Source organism: Lissotriton vulgaris, chromosome 2_1 (assembly GCF_964263255.1).
Source record: "Lissotriton vulgaris chromosome 2_1, aLisVul1.2, whole genome shotgun sequence".
NCBI classification, from domain to species: Eukaryota; Metazoa; Chordata; class Amphibia; order Caudata; family Salamandridae; genus Lissotriton; species Lissotriton vulgaris.
In genome coordinates this window covers 1,922,375,540-1,922,396,916 of record NC_141687.1, presented here as the reverse complement: position 1 = coordinate 1,922,396,916, position 21,377 = coordinate 1,922,375,540, and the positions used below count along the sequence as shown (strand labels likewise).

Sequence of the window (21,377 nt, the reverse complement as noted above, 5' to 3'; positions counted from 1 at the left end):
CCCTGCTTCTGCGGAAGGATGACATCTTCTATATTAACATTGGACCATTTGAGAGAACTTTGATGAGTCAAATGGAGTGAAGATCACCTTTTTTTGAGAACCAATAAGATTGTAAAGACTCTGTGAATGATACTTTAAAGAGGTTGGACATTTAACATTTAGGGTATAATTACTAGTGCATGAAAGAGACTTTTTTAGAGTAGCTGCTTCTACAAGAGGAGATCCCTTGCTGTTGTTGCTCTGTGCTACTCTGGCTGGCTGTTTTCTTGCTATACCTGACAAAGACTGTCCTGATTACCTCTGCACTTCATCGGCTGCTATTGTTGCCTTAAGCTATACCTTTTTGGCCGAAGGGTTAGGTTTTCAACTATTGCACGTTGTGCTTAGTTTTCATTGATCTAGGTTCATAGAAAATCAAAATTGCATATTGATATTTTCAATGCATTTTCTTTTTGTCTCTCTTTCTCTCCACTCATGCATGTCACTGATAATGTGATGAATTCATTAAAAACTGTATGTCTCTTACATTTCAAACAAATTTAAAAAGCTATAATGTTTCTGATTGTGTTTGTGTATTAACTATATTCTGAAATATTAGATAAAAGTGACTTGATAAGTTATCAGAGTTTGTCTTTATTAATGAGATAATTGACAGAATTTGTAAATATTGTAACAGATAGGTGTTTCCTTTATTATAGGTCCTCGTGAAGAGAATATCATCTGTGTTTTCAATTTTGAGTCCCTATTAGTTCTATTTAAAGGTCCATCAAAGGACCTGATAATTGTAACTGATTGTTGTGTTCTTATGGGCCTGAACGCATGGTTATAAAGATCCAGTATATAATTGGAGTTAGTGATAATATATATGATTGTAAAATTATACTATTTCTGCTTCATCACCTGCATTCCCAGGTACCTCTTAAAGGTTAACCATTGACCTTGGCTTTCCTTCCTCTAAAGAGAGCCACCCTAAGAGTCTTTCGATAGCCACGACCGCTGAACAGCTGGATCGCCATTTTATTGAAGGGCAGTTACAGAATACCAAAAATCATTCTTCACTTACTTGCATATACAGCCAAAGACATCTCATTGGTATGAGCCAATGGTTTTAATCAATCATTTACTATAGATTCACTATTGTATGTGTCTATTCTGTTTATTTGTAAGCAGGTATTTGGGCTGCCACTGCACTGCACAGATTTTCAAAATCAGTGCACCACAGGCAATTTAGATTTGAAAGCCGGTAGATGTTGTTTAGAGTGTAATGAGAAATTTTCTGTGATGCTAATCAGTATGCTGGTGCATTAAATTTTGTTATGTTATGTTAATCAGAACTTTTTAAGCGCACGGGCACCCAAGGGTTTCATGGCGCTGACAGTGAGGGAAATTGATAGCCGATAACCTATCCGGATGCATGCTTAAATAGCCAGGTCTTCGAGGCTCTCCGATACTCCATAAGGTTACTGCAACTCCTGATCGTCAGAGGAGGAGTGTTCCAGACCCTCGGGGCAAGGTAAGCAAATCGACACCCACCCTGACGCTTCCGTTTGAAGGAGTGTATGGTGAGAAGGGAAAGGTGAGCTGAGCGAAGATTACGGGAAGGCTCATGTTTGACAATCAAGCTGTTAATGAACATGGGGCTTTTCCCGTGCAGGGCCTTAAAAGCCAGACATCCTACTTTAAAAATCACCCGTTGGGCCATGGGTAACCAGTGGAGGCCAGCTAGCAGTGGTCTTGCCGATCTCCAATTAGGATGTTTAAAAATGAGTCTGACCGCTTGGTTTTGGACAATTTGTAGGCGTTTGGACAGAAATATGGGCAGTCCTAAGTAGATAGAATTGGAAAAATCTAATCGGGACAAGACCAGGGCAAGCACCACTTGTGTAAGCGCAGAGTGGGTAAGCAAGAGGGCGATTTTTTTATTTTGCGCAGTTGATGGAAGCTAGAAGAGATCACCGCTCCCACCTGACTTTTAAGGAAAATGTCCGAATTAATGATGATCCCAAGGCTTTTCACCGACAGAGAGGGAGAGGGGGGTGACCCAATTGTGGGCGGCCAAAAGTGGGGGCCGCAGCTGATTGCACTTTTACCCGGAAGTAGCAGCTCTATCTTCCCTGGGTTGAGTTTTAGGTGGTTGAACTCCAGCCACCGCTGAATGTGCAGCATGGTGGCCTGGAATTCCGTGACAGAGTCTGAGGAGTCCAGTGAGAATATTAACTGTAAGTCGTCAGCGTAATTAAAAATAGTGACCTTCCTGTTTTTTAAAGAGTGTAATAGGGGTTTAAGATATAAGTTAAACAGGAGAGGAGACATTGACGAGCCTTGCGGCACACCGCAGGTAGTAGCCAGTTTGGGCACAGTGAAGTTCACGAGCCTGACTGCCTGAGTGCGATCACACAGGAAGGAGTTCACCCAGCTGAGAGTGGAGCCCCGCAAGCCGGCCTGTTCGAAAGGTGCAATAAGATGGTGTGGTCGACCGTGTCGAACACCGCCGACAAGTCCAGTAGCACTAAGGCCTGCTGGATGCCCCTATCAGCATTGGATCTCAAGGTGTCCAGGACAGCAAGGATCACAGCCTCAGTTGAATGCGCCAGACGGAAACCGGCTTGATTAGGCTCCAGGAAATCCGACGATTCGATGAAGTTGGAAATACATCTAGCCACGTGAGCTTCTAGGATCTTTGCTCCAAATGGAAGGAGGAATATAGGCTGATAATTAGAAAGATCAGCCGGCTCAGCCCCTGGTTTTTTGATGAGCAGAACCAGCGTCGCATTTCTGAAAGTGGTGGGAACCCTACCTGGTGCTAGTGACTCGTTGAGAAGGGGAAGTATACAGAGCGGGAGTTCCGTGAAGACTTCCTTGAGGACGTTAGGGGGACAACAATCGTTTGGTGAGCCAGATTTCACCCGAGTCATCAATTCAACTAGCCTAGGATGGTCGATCGAGGGAATAGCATCCAGTTCGGAGGGGTTCCTGGGGGTGTCCTCCATGGAGACCGTACTAGGCCTTTCCGGTATGCTTTCTTTTATGGTGACTATTTTAGCCATAAAGAAGTCGTTAAGCGAGTTGCAGAGCTCTTGCGTTGGGACTTGGGGAGGGGATGTTCTTTCGTCATTACAGAGGTCATTTACCACTTCAAAGATTTCTTTAGCTTTATTATGGGCCTTAAGGATTTTTCCTGAGAAAAATGCTGCCTTCGTAGTTAATATGGAGTTCTTGTAGTTCCTACGGGCAGTCGTATATAGCAACCTATCTTCATCAGAGTACCCATGACGCCATTTTCTCTCATGTTGGGGCAGTTCCAGTTTTTGTTTCTTTAGGTCCGCCGAAAACCATCTATGAGCATCTGCGCGACGGGCGAGGGAGAATTTGGTGAGCGGTACATGTTCATTACAGGCTGTCAAGAGCCAGTCGGAGAGATTTTTTTCCATAAGTTTGAGATTATGGCTGGGCGCCGGAATGGAGTTGGTCAGGTAGTTCATAAAGTCTTGATTATTCAGTGATCTCCATTTCCTAGTTACCCCTCCCACTGGGATGGAGGGTTTTCAGTGGCCGTGCAGAATACACGAGAATTGGATTAAATAATGGTCTGACCAGATACATGGGGTTATCATCGGGGTAGACAGAGGTACATTGTGGGACTAAATTAGGTCCAGAATATGTCCTTTTTCGTGGGTAGGGGTCCGAACTTGTTGAGTAAAGTTCAGGTGAGAAAGGAGCTCAGAGAGTTCCATAGCCTGGGGCCCTCCCGCTAAGTCGTCAAACCAGTAATTTAGGTCCCCGACCAGCAGAACCTTGGCAAAATTAACAACTAAGCCAGCCAGTAGATTGCTTAGTGAGACCGGGAAGGTGGGCATTGCATAAGGGGGATGGTAAATAGGTGCCAGCACCATGGTCCCGTTGTCAGTGTCAATTTTGACTAAAAGGTTTTCTGTATCTGATAGAATCAGAGGAGATAGAGTCGTAAACTTGTGGTCCTTGTGGATGATGGCTGCGACACCGCCCCCCAGCTTCCCCGGAGGCCGGTTCGCCGACAGTATGTAATAATCGGAGGGGAGAGCTGCAAGGACATCCGGCAAAGAATCATGGGTAAGCCAGGTTTCGGTAATAAGTAAAATATCGGGTTTGACTGTGTTGAGAAGTAGGAAAATGTCCAGTTGATGTTTTACCATGGACCGTGTATTCAAGTAGAGGCAGCGGAGAGTAAAGTCCTTGGGCAACGGGATTTTTCTAATGGGGGGAATATATGGGGAGGCACGGCCCGGACAGGGCCGTGCCTCTCTAAAAGAAAAATACAAATAACTATTATTTTTTTCCTTTCTTCCTAACGTTAGATTATAAAAAATGTTTAGCTCTTCCAGCTAAACTAAAAAATGATCTGTGTTTGGCTGCCCATAGATACATAATTGCTCTAAAATTGCATTACTTAGTGTCTCAAAAGAATTAACATGTTAATAATAGATGTCATTATTCCCTCATCTCACTCCTCCTTATACCCCAAGCAGGGCACTAACTACCAGGCATAAATGCTCAGTGAAGATCATTAAATAACCTAAGGTCCCACATGTAAAATTGGAAATTTCTGAAGAAACCTATTGGATTGCATTTTGACTAGTGGTGGAAACAATGATTCATGAAGTCATGGAATTTTGCAAAAATTATGTTATATGAGATCAAAGAGCATGTTATTTTACAAGAATGTTTCATGTGAAGGCATACCTTGTGTCAAATGTTGCATGAGATTCGGGCAGAAGAATGTGACATAAAGTTACATAGACTGAAATTTAGGGCAACATTAGAATGCAAATCCGCTGCACCAATTGCGCAGAACAATCATAGCATCTGATTAGGAGTTTGGTAGATGGTTACTCTGTCACAAACGTGAAAGTCATCCCATCCACCTTATTACAAGGGCCATCGGTTAATGATGCACGCCCTTTGTGCTCAATAATAGGGAACGCTTGCTAAAAAAACAAAGAAAAAAAAACAGTTCCTCCCCCCCACACCTACTACACATTGGATGCATTGTCTGAGGACCTTGAGAAAACCAAAACTCTTTCATTCTGTGTGGTGAACGAGTACACACTGGACCCAACATTTTCCACTCATTGTAATCCTTTAAGTGGTCAATTATCATGCATACAGTGATGGGCACCGCATAGCGATAAGTTACAGAGACACAATGACTGAGGTGATACATACCAGTTGAAGCATATGTTTGCAACACCCACAGGCATGGTGTAAGATACTGCATCCTAGAGAGATTGTTCCTTGCCAAGCGCAGCATCATATCAGTGGCTTCCAGCTTCTGTGCTTTCTCTCCAAACCTGCCATCTGTAAAACAATATTGAAAGCGACCAATCAGTTTCAGCTACTAGTGCATTATAAGCTAATCAATGAATTCACTGTATACTCATTTTTTTCTCGAGACAAGCAAAAACTGAGTAGGAAACTTTAGACTTATGTTTTGAGTGTTAAGTTTCAATTCCGACCAGAACTAACTAGCATCGTTAGTTTTGTTAGATGTACATTTTAACGTCACTATGTAATGAAAGTTTTTATAGCGACTATTCACCCTTCAGGTATCCTAGAGTGAAATGTTAATTCATGCATGTGCTGCTGCGTTTTCTATGCCGTTCACATGATACTTTATCCTGTGGTCTCAAATACCTAGTGGCAGATGGCTCAGAATATATTACTCACACAGAATGCGGTTCAAAAGTCTGTTTGTCACTAAGATTTGGTAATTCATTAGCTCAATGTAGGCATGGTTTGTCAGCATGGATGGAAATGCTGGGTATTGGGTGTCAGCTCTTAGGGAATGGTGAATGATAATATTTGTAATGCTGGCTAGAATTCCATATCTTAGACATGTGTGAGGTAATACAAAGCAACAACATTTTACGATTGTCATATTATAGTTTGAACATTGAAATACATTTGCCAAAAGTTACTGTACCTCGTTGCCCAACTATAGCTAGAAGTCGGAGAAGGGGTAGAAGGACGCCGTAGTCAAGATTGGGAGCCCGTCCAACATTTACTAGAGTTTGCAGCAAGGCCTCACTGCCTCCTTTGGAGATCATATAATGAATCCTTCGATCTGTACCTAAGATAAATGAATAACCGTGAACTGTTAACAAGACGACAGTCTTCAGAACAGATATAAAAGACCTCAAAGAAGAGAATGCGTACATGTCACGGAGCGAAATGAAACTTAATTTCTTTCTCCACCCAGCAGGTACACTAACATTCCATTGGATCATGAATAGTTATTTGTCCTGTATTTTAACCTACACTTTTTCCTTAAAATGAACATATCACATTGTGCATCTCATACAAATGTGTGACATTCTTCCCTAATCCGACTTACTTACTTTTTTTGAATGAACAATACTTTTAATGTTCAGTTAATTAAAACGAACAACTAAAACATATAATATAAGACATTTAATTTAAAACCACATTGAAAATGCCGTTGCCCTTGTGTGAAAGAGTAAACGAGGTGCAATACAAAGTCAATGTCAATGTCATTTTATAACCCTGGTCTTAGTGGCACACTGAGTTAAAGTCCTTTGTACTTTAGCAAGAGCATTGCAAAAGTATGCTGATAAGGACCGTGAGCAATCAAAAGTGTAAGTGATAGCAATTACATACAAGGACTTTAGGCTCACAAACAAAGTGCTACATACTCTTGCTAGTTGTAGTGCTTGGCAGTTGAAGCCGGCATGGGTGGGGCGTGGGGGGGTTGAGCGTGGAGGTGGTCACACTGTAGGGAGGAGGTAGCGCGGGGGTCAGGTTTAATTTTAAAAAATGTCAACTTACCTTCTACGGCCAAGTCCGGTCCCGCGTAGTCTCTGCTCCTCACAGGAAGCAGCCCAGGCAGCCTCCTCCCCTCCCATAAGCCAATCACAATGCTGCTATGGCAGCGCTGTGATTGGCTGGGACACCGACCACAGAGGCATCTACGGGGAGGCCATTTTCTCCATGTAGGCTGCATGTAGCCTACATGGAGAAAATGCAGAGTGCATATGACTGGTTTGGTCAGCCACGGGCCCGATCAAACAGTCAGCACTCTCAACGTGGGCAAACCACTCGCCCCCTGCCCTTGAACAGGACTGCCCACCCGCCCGGCCACTCCCAACCAAACCCTTCTGCTTTCTTGCAGTGTGAGAAGCAGATTTATGTTTCTGTTTCTCGCACTGCAAGAAAGCTTTGAGTCGAAGCTTCTCCGCCCACACGAACGAGCCTCCACTGGTGCTTGGATGGAATGGTCATCAAGGACAGAATATAGGCCAAATAAATAGTCAATGACATCAATGTTCTTTCTTAAGGACGCACAAGGATAAAGTGCTTGGTGCAATAGCCAGCTACAGGATTAGACTCAGTACAGCAAGGAACAATCAGGGATTCAATGACCGTAAGAACCATGATCTTATAGACATATAATGATAAAGTACACAATGCATTAACAAATGCTTTAAAGAATATGCCAATATTAAGGTGGACCAGGTGCAATCAGAAAAAAAGTATATCCAAAGACCATTGTACCTATAATCTAAAGACACACCACAGTAAAATGCTTGAAGCATTTGCCAGTACTCTACGGTGCGAAGCTAAATTACACTAGGTGCACTCAGGAGCATTGACATTAGCTGTTGTGTCCTTACACTTTGAAGGCTTAGTAAATATAACTGCTTATTGCATTGTGAGGTTTTTGGTGAAATTGGATGAAAACAGCAAGGTACAATACAAAGTCAGTGACAATGTCAGTATATAACCATGATCTTAGAGGAAAGCTAATTTAAAGTACTTTGTGCTTTAGCAAGAGCATTGCAAAAGTAGGCTGACATACACATATTACAATCAAGGAAAATAGTACATGGAATTGCATACAAAAACATAAGGCTCACAAACAAAGTGCTTCGTGCTCTGGCCTAGTTATATTGCTTGGTTGAAGTGGCCAAGGAGGACAAAGTTAAAAGCAAACGGAATAGTCGATGACATCCACGATCTTAAAAGCGCACAAGGATAAAGGCTTAGGGCCTCAATTATAAGCACTTTTGCACTGCCCAACGTCACTTTCATTACGTTTTGGATGGCGCAATGTGCCCCGGCATATTTACAAGGCCAATTAAAGCCACTTCATGTGGTTTTTCATGGCCTTGTAAACAGATGCCCCTTTCACGCAGAACGCTGCGTGAAAGGGCTTTCATGGGTGTTGCTTTGGGTGTTCCCAACCAACACCCATGGAATCTGAAGAATTCCCGGATTTACGACAAATTGTAAACCTGGGAATGCGGAATATAATGCCACTCGAGGGGTGGTGTAAGGGAGGAGTAACGAGGACAAATTTTTTCATTTCTCCTTGTTTTTTCCTTTTTCCATGTGTGCTGCACTGTGCAGAAATCTTAGATAGAGGAAATCACCAGAATTGGTTAAATTTTTTTGCAGCAGGGTGTCTCTTCCTAAACAAATACAATCAGCCAGCAATGCATCTATCTAATGCAGGCACCTTTCCACCTTGTTGCAAGGATACCTTCGTTGGCGCACGGCAGCCCATTGTACGCCAGGGCAGGGGAAAAGGACAGGAATGCACTGTATCTCATAGATATGGCAAATTCCAGCCCTTTTGTTCTGATGCAGGGCAGCACAGCAAGATTCCTTGTGACACTGACCTACATCAAAACCCCACTTAGTGCATAAGCAAGCCACCGGATTAGACTGACGACATCAAAGTACGGTCAGGGAGGATAGTCATTACCAATTGCAATCCTCATTTTAAAAGCTCTGTGAGACTCAATCAATCAATCAATCACGCCATTTATATAGCGCGCTACTCACCCGGGAGGGTCTCAAGGCGCTGGGGGAGAAGGGTATGTTACTGCTCGAACAGCCAGGTCTTGAGTTGCTTCCTGAAGGAGAGATGGTCTTGGGTTAGCCGAAGGTGAATGGGGAGGGAGTTCCAAGTCTTGGCTGCCAAGTAGGAGAAGGATCTTCCTCCGGTGGTGGCTCTGCGGATGCGTTGTACGGTGGCGAGTGCGTGGCTGGTTGATCGTAGCTGGCGCGTGGGCGTGTAGAAGGTCATGCGGTCGTTGAGGTACTTGGGGCCCAGGTCGTGGAGAGCCTTGTGCGCGTGGGTGAGGAATCTGAACGTGATTCTCTTGCTGACGGGGAGCCAGTGCAGTTCTCTCAGGTGTCCGGTGATGTGGCTGTGTCGGGGGATGTCCAGGATGAGTCGTGCGGAGGCGTTCTGGATGCGTTGGAGTCTTCTCTGGAGTTTGGCTGTGGTTCCGGCGTAGAGGGCGTTCCCGTAGTCCAGTCGGCTGGTGACGAGTGCCTGGGTGACGGTCTTCCTGGTTTCAGTGGGGATCCATCTGAAGATCTTGCGGAGCATGCGCAGGGTGTTGAAGCACGAGGAAGAAACGGCGTTGACTTGTCTGGTCATTGACAGGGAGGAGTCCAGGATGAAGCCCAGGTTGCGTGCCCAGACTCGGTACTAAGTGCATTTAGCAGAATCCAGTACTGGATTAAATTAGATGATGAGCAGTGTGAGCACTAATTTAAGAGAAGGGCCAAAAGTTAATAAGTTAAAATCCGTAAAAGTTATAACCTGCAAAATCTACATGGCCAGTTTGCTTTCCGCCAGTGACATGAATTTTAGGAAAAGTTATGCGCCCTGTATTTTTATATACACTTTTTTTCTCAAAATGAATCTATCAAATGTGTGCATCTCATGAGAAATGTGTGACATTCTTCCCAAAATCGCCTTCTTACTTGATAAATCGTGGGTCCACAATATGACTTTTAATTGTTCACACTATTGCCACAAATGGGTCACACGATAATTGCCAGAATCCCCGCTGTAAGGGTTTGACAGCTCCAAACTCCACCCACGTTACAGTACAGTGGGATGCATTAGCACTTTATATTGTGTATTCTATAACGGTGTTGCCTCTTGCATAAACAGCAGATGTTCTCATCGTTCAAATAAGTGAAACTATTTTAAATATAAGCAATGCTAAACTTAGTAGAAGTTGTCAAGAATCTTATCAAAGTTTTGCTTGCAGGTAGCGTACAAATCACTGCAGTACAGACTCAGCCTGTTAAACTGTGATCGTATGTCAATTTGGACACTCCTTGAGGAACTTCGATTTAAGTTGTGAATTTAACAAATATGCCTGTTACAAGTTTCAAGAGAAACTCTTGGACAATTTGGACCTGCAGAAAACCTGTAAATCTTATAGGTACTTGAGATTCGACATTAGGTGAAGATCATAACCCTTACACGTTTATACTTAACACCATTATACTGAACACCAAAGACTGACATTTACATATCTAAACAAATCAGTATGTGTCCATGATTAGACGCCAAAAACTGGAATTCCTGTTTGCATTAAAGTGGAAAAAAATATTTAAATAACTAATACTAAATCTAAGGCTTTAACTCACCCTAGAACATGAACCTAAGCTTAACTCTGAATGTAAATCTAACCTTACCCTAAGGTTGATGCTAGCTCATGTTAGACTCTAGCCTTAACTGTAAGACTAATGTTAGTCCTAAACTTTCCACAGTGTCCTGACCCCAAAGACAAATGCTAGTGCTTCAGTTCATAGTATCGGAAAGATAATTTTAGTTTACCTTTTAAAAATAACACTGGTGTTAAAAATTCTCGACAAGCTGGAAAATTAATTGACATTTTTTTAGTACATTTTATATATTTCGGCACATAGTAGTGTTTGACATAGAACAAATTCCAAATTCAAGTATTTCAAATTTCATTTTAGGTTACCCTTAGTGCAAAGAGACAATTTACTAAATTATCGATTAACTTTGACACTTCACATTTGTAAAGAACATGTTTAGAATTAAATGTCAGGACCAGAGGCAAGGATTATGCTATAATTTCTTCACTTTATTGAATAGCAGCCACTTCACAAAATTTTAACAACTAGCATTCCCATGAAGCCAAGGAATGCCATAAAACAACAATATCCAATGGAAGAACAGTCCTGAAGCTCCATCCATTCAGGACAACCCAGACCAGCTCATAGTCCATCATCCTTGTCTAATCGACCTCTTTCTTTGCTATTCGCAGCCGCTATAAGTGCTGTTTAGACTTCTCTCCTTATGCCTGTGTTAATACACTAATAATTCATTGTTACTGCCTAATTGTCAAGATACACTTTATTTGCGAAGCTGCGTATTGTTTGATGATCTTCGCTTTACAAGGGTTGGCTCACTATGTCCACGGGAACGCTTGATGCTCCTTTGCGGCTGCTTGCTATTGTGGTGTGGCTCTGTGATCCAGTCCTAACACACCTAGGTGGTGCTTGACAGCGCAATCTTCTTCTGTGGTGCATGCTTCGAATTTTGGTAATTCCAGCAGAATCAAAGCTGTACACCATGGCTTGGAAGCCTTGCCACCTGGAGAAATATGCCCGGAGTGGGGTCTGTATCACTTGGTCGGGCCGCTTTCCTACTTTCCTGATACCCTGTTCACAGGGTTGGTAATCTGCAAGCTTGAGCCCAACACTCGCCCTGGGGGTCTGTAATTGATTTACAGGTCTTTGACCTGTGGGGATACGGTCCCAGACGGAACACCCCATAAATTACGGCCCAGGGGTGTGTTATTCTCGGGCTTGGACCCCACAGCAGTGAAGCTTTGCCCACAAGTAATCTTAGAACCTATAACTGTGACTAGGGGTGAGTGTCTGAAAAGTGTCAGTGCTCCATCCATCATCTCCTTGTGTTTGCTTTGTTCACCCTAAGTTGCAAGCGTATGCCCAGACGTGCATCTCTTGTTCACTTTGCCTCAGGATACAAGCTAGAGCACCAAAACCAGTCCCAGGATGCTTGTTTTCGGTCAAGGGAAGACCTGGCTTGGCAGTTCCGGCTTGGGTCAGGTCTGATTTGCATATGGCGGAGTCTGAACTGGGGTGGCGAAGTGAGCTAAAGAACGATGATTGATTCAACCCAGATCTGTGACTGGGGGTGAGTGTCTAAAAAGTTTCAGTGCTCCATTTATCATCTCCTTGTGTTTGCAAGTAATCTTGGACTGACACCCAGCCTCCAATATCTGCGGCAGTCGTGCTGTAAAGTATCATTTTCCCCCGTATTTGTAAGCCTCTTGAGAAGGAATCCTGCAAATGCCTCTGGACAGAATTTCCCTGTTCCTCCTTGGAAGGAAAGGTGGCTCTTACACCTGCCATAGATCCCCAGATGACCACCTTCCTGCAGACATCGATTAAGGATCCGGAAAGGGGAGAGAAAGGTCCTTGTGGGCATGCAAACTCCTGGATACCCTGAGGCTCCTAACTATCATCTTGGATATGGCCGAAGAGGCCAAAACCTCAAGTTCCCTAATCTCCCCAAATACCCTCTGGGCTTGGGCACAGTGTACCATCATTTGTTTGGCTATGTGGCAGAGCCAGAGGCTCAGGTGCCACCACAAATTAAGTGAGTGTTCTCCCTTCAAAAAGTAATGGGCCATCTGGTAATTTTTTTCCTGACTTGGATTTCCATCACAGGGGGCGCGTGGGCCCTACAGACTGTGAGAGGGTTAGAAATAGAATTTTACAGGGTCCCCACACAAGCTACGGTCCTGCAAGCCATCCACTTTTTGGAGGCTGAGACCACTCTGGTCGATGAAGAGGAGAGCTCTCTCCTTGCCAAAGGAGCTATCCCCCCTGCAGCTCCACACCCCAGGGGTTTTATGAGGTACATCTTTTCTGGAAGACAAGACCGATGGGGGTCAGCAGCCGGTCATCAACCTGTGCGAGTTCAATGAGTGGCTCCTTTATCGCTTCTTCAAGATGGTGGGCATCCACCTCCTATGGGACATTCTAAGGCCTTTGGATTGGATGGTGTGTCTGGATATCAAGGACGCCTATCTCTCGTTTCCTGTTTCCCTCCTCACCGGAGGTTCTTACAGTTTTTGTGGTGTGACCCGACCTATGAGTTCACCACTCTGCCTTTCAGCCTCTCTTCTGCCTCGTGGTGCTCCACAAATGTTCTCCAACCAGTTGTGACTTGCCTAATCATCTACCTCAACAAAATCCTAATATTGGACGAATTTTCACGCAAGTTGCACTTCAGCTCCAGATGGCGGCCAACCTTTTGCAGAACTTTGATTTCATTGTCAACAAACCCAAGTCTATGGTTCCATCTCAGATGGTGATTTTTCCGGAATTCTTGATGAACTCAGTTAAAGCGTCCCTCAGTCTTCCGTCCCAGAAGGTGGCAAAGATTTGTCACAAATTGGGGCATACTCTTACCAGACATTGAGTCTCATTGAGGTAAGTGGCGGTCCTGGTGGGTCTTCTCTTTTCCTCCATGCAGGCCAGCTTTCCAGGCCTTCTCCACTATCACCATTGGAAGTAGGGTCCATTTTTAGTGGACCTGTCTGTTTCCTGCCTGGATCATCAACATCCCAGATCCTAGGAGTTGGAGACTGCACCCCTTGGTAGTATTCACAGATGCGTACTTCCAGGATTGGACACTGGAGAAAGGTTACTCCTTTATTTATTTCGCCATGATCAGAACGGCTTCGGCTCAGGTCAGGCAACTGAAAGCAGAGATGTTGATGATCACATCAGTATCACATCAGTATAGAAGTTGCAAGTTTAGTTTTCTGTTCTTCTGGAATTTTCTTGGGACTTTCCAATCCCTCACCCGTTCCAGCGCACTCATTGCGTTGCGGATTACAAGGGACGATGGCCGGTCCCAGGACTTTCAGTTGGAGCTGAGGGATTCTTACCAAGGCCTTGGGAAGCAGTACAATGAAACGATACAAGCCCACATTGGCTTCGATGGAGCCATTGGTGTTTGTGACGGAGTGCCGATCCTGTGGCAGCAGATGTGACCAACGGCTTTAATTTCCTGATCTCAATAGGGAAGCACACCTTTGTGACACCTCTATTGAGCAATTCGACTGTCCCTTCCCTAGACCCGGGGTATTCAGCACTCTGGGATGTCAAGCAGGTGCTTAACCTCTTTTTGTCATGGCAACCAAACCCTTTTTGTCCAGAAAGGAGCTCTCAGCACAGCTGACCATGCTGCTTTGTCTGATCTCCTGTAGATGGGTTTCAGACGTGAAAGCCCTGCATATCATGGGGTGCACTTTTTCACCCTCTGAGGTAACATTCATGATCCACCTGCCTTAAAGCATATGAATAGATGAATAACAATCCCCAGCACACGTTGATGTGTCTCACAATTTTATTTTCTTACAGTGCACAGTATCAGCACAAATTATACAAGTATTTAGATTTTTGTTTCTTTTTCTTTATTCTCTTGGTCTTCAGGCAGCCGACACATTTTTCGTCGCTTATAAGGGACATTTTCCAGCGACTTTCTCAAGGCTGCACAAATACAAACAAACAATCAATGTACTACCTTACAAAATCAGGAGTACATGAACTTGAATAGTCTCACAATGTGTGAGATAGACTTAGGGTCACACCAATTCACATGCACAAGATGGTAAATACGTAACAAATGCCAAATAGGTGTCCCGTTATAAATTTCAAAAGGATACTGAATAAACACCAAAGCAAAGATGGAGGAAACAGAAAAACAAAAGTAAAACTCAGTGTCATCCAACAGCACGTTTACATCTCCATATGAAAGAATAATCAAGGAATGTGAGTCACAAAGGAAAACTTGTGATCGTGAATCGGAATATGTAGTTTTAAATAGGTGAGGATCCAAAATATATATCAATGTAGTGACGGAAGAACAATTACAACAAAGTCCCTCTATAACCCAAGATGTGAAAAGGCCCCATAAATACCTATGTTCTTCTAGTAGAAACTTCTGTAAAATTTGAGCACAATGCATGGTAAACATATTGTACCGCCAAATATTACTTCATTTGTGGTGATTATTCCAACCCACAAAGGGATTCAGTATCTCGCGACGTCCAAATACAACCGATTCTAAATCCAAGGATCCTGATATGTCCCTATCACGTGCTAGAAGGAAATCAATACCAGGGATATCTCAATGTGTGTCCTCCTGCTTCCGTATACTTTAAATATGTAGTACAACAATCCATACCCATCAGAGTATTATGCAGATTCCTACTTAAATATCCTGCTAAGTGTATGACATAATCTATCATTATAAGAATTTGAGGCTATGTTACCCTGAATCCACTACCAGCTCACACGTTATGCAAACAAGGGCGGTGGTGCTTACTGACTGACTGACTGAAGTATTTATTAAGCGCACTTATGCCGTGGCATCTTGGCGCTGCAAGAGAGGGTAAGGCTGCTGCTGGATGACTAGGGTGTGGTAAACAGCCAGTTCTTCAAAGCCTTTCTGAAACTGCTCTCATTAGATTGTAGGCGGAGCTTAGTGGGCAAGGTGTTCCATAGCTTTGCTGCCTGATGGGAGAAGGACTTGCCTCCCCAGCATGCTCTCCTTATTCTCGCGATGGTAACTAGGCCCATGCCAGCATATCTAAGAGTTCGGCTAGGGTTGTAGCGGGGGTAGAGAGCTTTCAGGTCCTCGGCTCCTACTCCAACTACTGTTTTGTGAACTAGGCAGAGGGCTTTAAACTGTACTCTCTGCCGGACTAGTAGCCAATGGAGTTGGTGAATGGCTTTAGAAGTTGGATGGCGCTTTGGGAGGTCCAGCAGCACTCTTGCCGCTGCATTTTGCAATTATTGTAATTTGGTAAGTTGCCTTTCACCCATTCCCAGGTATAAAGCATTGCAGTAGTCGATGCAGGAGAGAACTAGAGCACCGGCCACTGTTTTCCTTAGTGTGGGAGGGATCATGGGCAATATTTTTCTGAGGGTTTTGATGGTGAAGAAGCATGCAGATGTCACTTGATTCACTTGTGCGGTGAGAGTAAGGTCTTTATCTAACCAGAAACCAAGGTTTCTGATTTTTTGTGCAGGCACAGGACAGGTACCTGCCTCTGGAGGCCACCAAAGTTGGCTCCAGATGGAGGTATTGTGTCCGAACTCTATCACCTCCGTTTTTTCTGTGTTCAGTTTTAGGAAGTTCCTATTCATCCAACTTTTTATGCTTAAGAGGTAGTTCCTAAACTGTTCCGTAGTGACTTCAATTGTTTGTGTGAGTGACACCATCAATTGTGTGTCGTCAGCATATGATACCAATTTCAGGCCATGAGCTTTTATTAGTGAGGCTAGCGGGGTCACATAAAGATTAAAAAGGGTGGGGGAGAGTGCCGAGCCCTGTGGAACCCCACAAGGAAGGGAGAATTCTTCCGACTTCAGGCCTTCCCAATAGATTTGTTGGATTGTATTGCCAAGAAAAGACTTTAGTAGGGTCAGGGCAATGTCTCTGACGCCTTCTGATTCTAGCCTATTGATCAGGACCCCATGGTTAACAGTATCGAATGCTGCTGGTAAATCCAGCAGTATCAGTACTGCTCCTGCTCCCTTGTCCATGGTTCTACGGGCTTCCTCTGTGGCAATTATTAGGGCTGTCTCAGTAGAATGACAAGACCTAAAACTGTGTTGGGTGTTGTCAAGGATGTTGTTGAGGTTAACAAACTCCATTAGTTCCTGGTTTAGGGCTTTTTCCTAGTATTGGTAGAGGGAGACAAGATATAGGACGATCGTTTTTTGTCTCCCCTGGATCTAAAGAATCCTTTTTCAGGATAGGTCTGATGCTGGCCTTTTTCCATTGTTGTGGAAAGACATCGGATTTATTTATCACATTAAGAAGCGGAGTTAAGGTTTTACTGATTATTTCTGGGGCCAGCTGAAATATGTTGGGGGGGCAGGGGTCTAGAGGTTATCCCGACTTGGCTTGTGTAATCATTTTAGAGATCTGATCTTCCTCAAAGTGTGGAAATTGGGATAAACTATTTTGGGGGACTTCTGATTGTTCCCTAATGATGTAACTACCTGGGTTGGATATCTCATGAAGCTCATTATAGACATCATGGACCTTTTGTTGGAAGAAAAAGGCCATCTTATCTACAAAGTGTTGGTCTGGGACAAATACTGTGTCCCTCGGATATTTGAGTAAGCATGACACGGTTTTGAATAGCTCCTTGGAGGAGTTTGCGGCCTCTTGAATTTTAAGCGCGAAGTAGGTCGATTTGGCTTGTATTATCATTATTTTGTACTCCTTTAGGGCTTCAGTATACTCCTTTCTGTGGGATGAGTTATAATCAGATCTCCAGATCCGTTCTTTATGCCTGCAATTAATTTTTAGTCGCTTAACCTCCGGTGTGTACCATGGTGAGGTGGCTGATTGTCTCCTAGGTTTCTTTCTTACTTCAGGGGTTAGCTCTCTTACTGCCTCATTTATCCAGTGGTTGAGTTTATTTGCCCCATCATTGCTGTCGGCAAATGAGGGGGGATTGTTTGAGAGGATTTTGGCTAGACCTTCCTTCTGAATGCCTTTCCATGGCCTAGTTACGACAAGTATGGGGTGAATCCTGCGACTACAGGATTGTGGTGTGTGTTTTATTGTAAAGTGGATAGCCATATGATCTGACCATGGAACTGGCAAGACCGACGTCACTCTTATACTATCATTGTTCGTAAGTGTGGCCGGCTTGGTGGGTGGATTTGGCAATTAATTCTTTCAGCCCAAAACTGTGGAAGTTGTCAGCCAGAGCCCCCGTGTCAGAGTCTGTATTATCTTCAAAATGGAAGTTAAAATCACCCAGGACTGTGTAGGTGTGAGTGTCTAGGCACAATTCCAGAAAGGTTTGGATTGCTTTGCATAAAGGACCTTTCGTTCCTGGTGGCCTGTATATTAATAGGCCTGTGATAAGAGCTTGGTTGTTGCTTTTAACGTTAAAGGACCTTGCCTCTGCCTCGAGTGTAGCTTCTGATGAGTATTTAAATTTGAAGTGTGAGTGGTATATTAGTGCAATGCCCCCACCCACTGCTCCCGTCCTATCTACTTGTGCCACTGAGTAACCTGTGGCAACTACTGTGTTCCAATTAGGCCCCGAGGTGGTAGATGCCCAGGTTTCAGTGAGAAATACTAGGTTTAAGTTATTATCCGATATCAGCGATTCTAGTTCGTGTTTATGCTTGGGAATAGATCTGGTGTTTAGCAGAACACATTTTAGTGAGTTCGCTTTATTGTGCTTGGGCTTATCTGTTTGTTCTCCCCTGCCTGGATGATTCCCATGCTCAGAATAGGTAGTAGTTCTCAGGCCGTCGGGATGGGGGTCGTTTTGGTGGCAATTGGCCAAGTGTAGTGGTAGAAAGGAAATACTCAGACCACAGGATATACAAACTTTCGGGTTGATGGTATTGTGATCCAGAAGTGTGGTAGGGGTAGGGCATTTCCGCGTGTTAAGGGCAAAGAGCTCATCCCGGGTTAACCTGATTCTATGAAAATAGGCAGGGGTTATAGGGCTAGGCGCGTCGTGGGCGCGGACGTGCTTGCCTTTGGTGCTCGTTCGGCGCGCCCGCTGCGCGCGACCGCTGCACGTTCGGTAGAGTATTGGAACTTGTAGGCTCTCCCCGGAAGTGTTAACAGCTAGAGCGCGTCCCCCACAACTCCCAAGATGGCGACTTGCTCTTTCGAGCCTGGTGTCTCCCTGCACTCCCTCTGCACAAACGGGACTTCCCGCGGCAGACCGAGGAGTCGGGCTAGGTAAGTGAAGTTGTGCAAGTTTTAAAAACAGTGATTAGATCTCAATTTTAAAACAATTTTGCTAGCGTTCGATCAGCGCAGAATAACAGGATAGCAATATAAGTGCTGTCAGCAGTTTCCTCAGGCACAATTTAGCATCTTAATCATGCTGTGAGCAATAGTCTTGACGCTAGCAGTGAGCGCATTACGTAATGCTTCTTAAAGGCACTCCCAGATCAATGCCCGCCAGCATGCCTGATAGAAAAAGTAATTATCAGCTTGCTTCTTTCTATCTACATGACCATGCGCTCACTCAAATAGAGACATACTGTTCCAACATGTACCATATTGTGCCCTTTTCCTTACCGTGATCAGACTTAACTCCACTGGACGTCGCTCTCCGTGTTTTGCTGAGTACGGAACATGAGAGAACCGCAACTGCTTTTATATTTGAATTGCTCCACCTCAATCACTTCATCAAACAAGGCTAACTATCCAGGTTACTTCACACTGCTGGTGGTAAACATAAAGGAAGGACTGAATACACGTTCCCTCTCGTGTGGTAGCCATCTTGGAATTATACTATCTCAAGCAGTATAGTTGGCACTGCCGTCTGCACTTACTTCCATGAAATTACCAAATCGAAAAAAACAGAAGTCCCCCAAAATTAGTATTTATTTAGTTTATATCAGCCCTTATAATTCGAAAGAATGCCCCTAAGTAGTTGTCTAATGGCAATATGTAAGAACTCATCTCCCTTGTAATCCGCAACGCGATGAGTGATAACGACCCCTCCAAGATCAATGGATGAGGATGGGGCCTGCGCTAAGTTCCCAAAGTGATCAAATTCTGGTCTATTTGGCTATCAAATAAACATTAAATCTGCTTACATCGGCCCGGGATATGTCGCATCAGGAGCGCTTTTAACACCATCTATCCTAGATAGCAAAAACACCATTGATTAACGTGTAGGTGCCATCTAATAATATTATGGGGTCACACAGTACGTGAACATGATTATAACAGTCTCACTGTGATGAATAGAATCTATAGGTAAAGTATGCAAATAGGGGTGAGTGCACAATGTGTGGGGGCGTGCTTCTTACCAAGTACAATTTTTCTCCATGCCCCTTAGGTTAATAAAAATATATGTAATAAAATTGGTTCAATACATAAGTTCAGACGACAGTTTGTACAGAAATTAAAATTACAGTATTATAGCTCACAGAAACCAGTAACGATATTCAACATCTAATGTACAAAATAATTTTTCTTTCCTCTCTCATTTCACCCCCTTTGTGACATTGACATTAATAGTTCAGCAAAGAGTGTGGCAACTCTCTGCATTTTATCTTCCCAGGAAATTATGTAGTTCCTGGTCAATATTTAGTCGATTTCAGTGCTACGCAGTCTAAGTATCCATAATGCCTCTCAACTACGTAAGGCTAATTCTATGTTGCTCCCTCTGGGATGTGTCTGTTCTATACCATAAAATTCAGAACATCTGTTCAAGGTCTGCGCGGTACATATTGCAATAATGTGCCGCAATGGGATATCTCACATCCCCTTGCTTCACTGTTCACATGTGTTCGCCTATTCTCTCGCGGAGCGTTTTTATCAGGCTACCAACATATCTTTTCTTACATCTACACTCAATGATGTATAAAACAAATTTGGTATGGCTATTGATAATGGACAAAATGTTGTAGGTCCTGTCACCCGTTCCCATACATTGTGTCTTCTTACTACATGCCCATTTGCATTCACAGCAGTGTCCACATCAGTAAAAAACTCTTGTGTGTTTTGTCATCCAACTGTCTTTCATTTCAACTTTCGGATAACTCGGGCTATGAAAAATAAAGGTCGGAAAAGAGGGAGAACATTCTCCAGCCAACAAACATACGAAATAAACACAAACTTATATGAGAGAGTTGGTAACAACTGGTTATTTCTGGACCTGATACCAGCAGGGAGGAAAGAGAAGCTGACAAGAAAAATTAATCCCCCAAACAGAGCCCGGATTTTGGCCGCATTTGCTAAATGCAGCAGTCTGAGGGGGATCGGCTCAAGAGACCTCCAGCATGTTGGCTTTGTAGAAAACAGGCATGGAAAGGAAATAACAAAAATCACCCTCCACTCAGACCTAGTAAAAAGGGCAATCCTGAAAGCCTCAAATGAGATAACGCAACAGGGTATAAGGATTATCCCAGAGAGTGATATAAAAACCTCTAAAGATAACAACTTTTTAAAACAGCATGCCGGGCTACAGAAGAGACAAGTGATCCTCTATAAAGAAACAAAAGGAGATCGAAGTGCTCTGAACATTGTAATAGACAACCCAGGGAATGATCCCTCATGGGGCAACTGGTCGTTACTTAGTAATCGCATGGGAGAATGCAATGAAAATAATTCGTGGATTTAGACGAAGAAGGTGCTCTGAGTGACATTGAATAGGATGGAGGGGGTTCGCAAGATCTAGGTCTCTTAACCTGGAATGTAAATGGGCTAGGCAACAAGTAAAAATGGGAATATGTAAAGGAATCCATAAATAAAGTGGACATTGCCTGCCTGCAAGAGACCTGGTTATGCGACGATACCCCAACCCTTGACGGTTATGCCCAGATACATAAACCCGCCATAAAGAAAAATCGTGGGAGGCCCTCGGGGGGGCTGATGACATTGATATCAACAAAAATATTGAGGGAACTAAAACAGTTGAATACAAAATGCAAATGGGTACAATCAAGCAGAATTGAACTCATGACGTTGGATCTAAATTTTAAAATATTGATTT

General features: G+C 43.7%; 1 protein-coding gene across 2 annotated transcripts in view; it reads right to left on the bottom strand.

Annotated features, from left to right (window-relative positions):
• The window catches only part of AGBL1 (AGBL carboxypeptidase 1), a 3,462,078-nt gene that overhangs the window by 3,046,256 nt on the left and 394,445 nt on the right, over positions 1–21,377 (bottom strand). For both annotated transcript variants that reach the window (XM_086958112.1, XM_086958114.1), the window contains exons 3-4: positions 5,960–6,106; positions 5,203–5,334 (exon numbers count right to left, since the gene is read on the bottom strand). In XM_086958112.1, the coding sequence (XP_086814238.1) occupies positions 5,203–5,334; positions 5,960–6,106 (279 nt within the window). The remainder of the gene's footprint in view (positions 1–5,202; positions 5,335–5,959; positions 6,107–21,377) is intronic.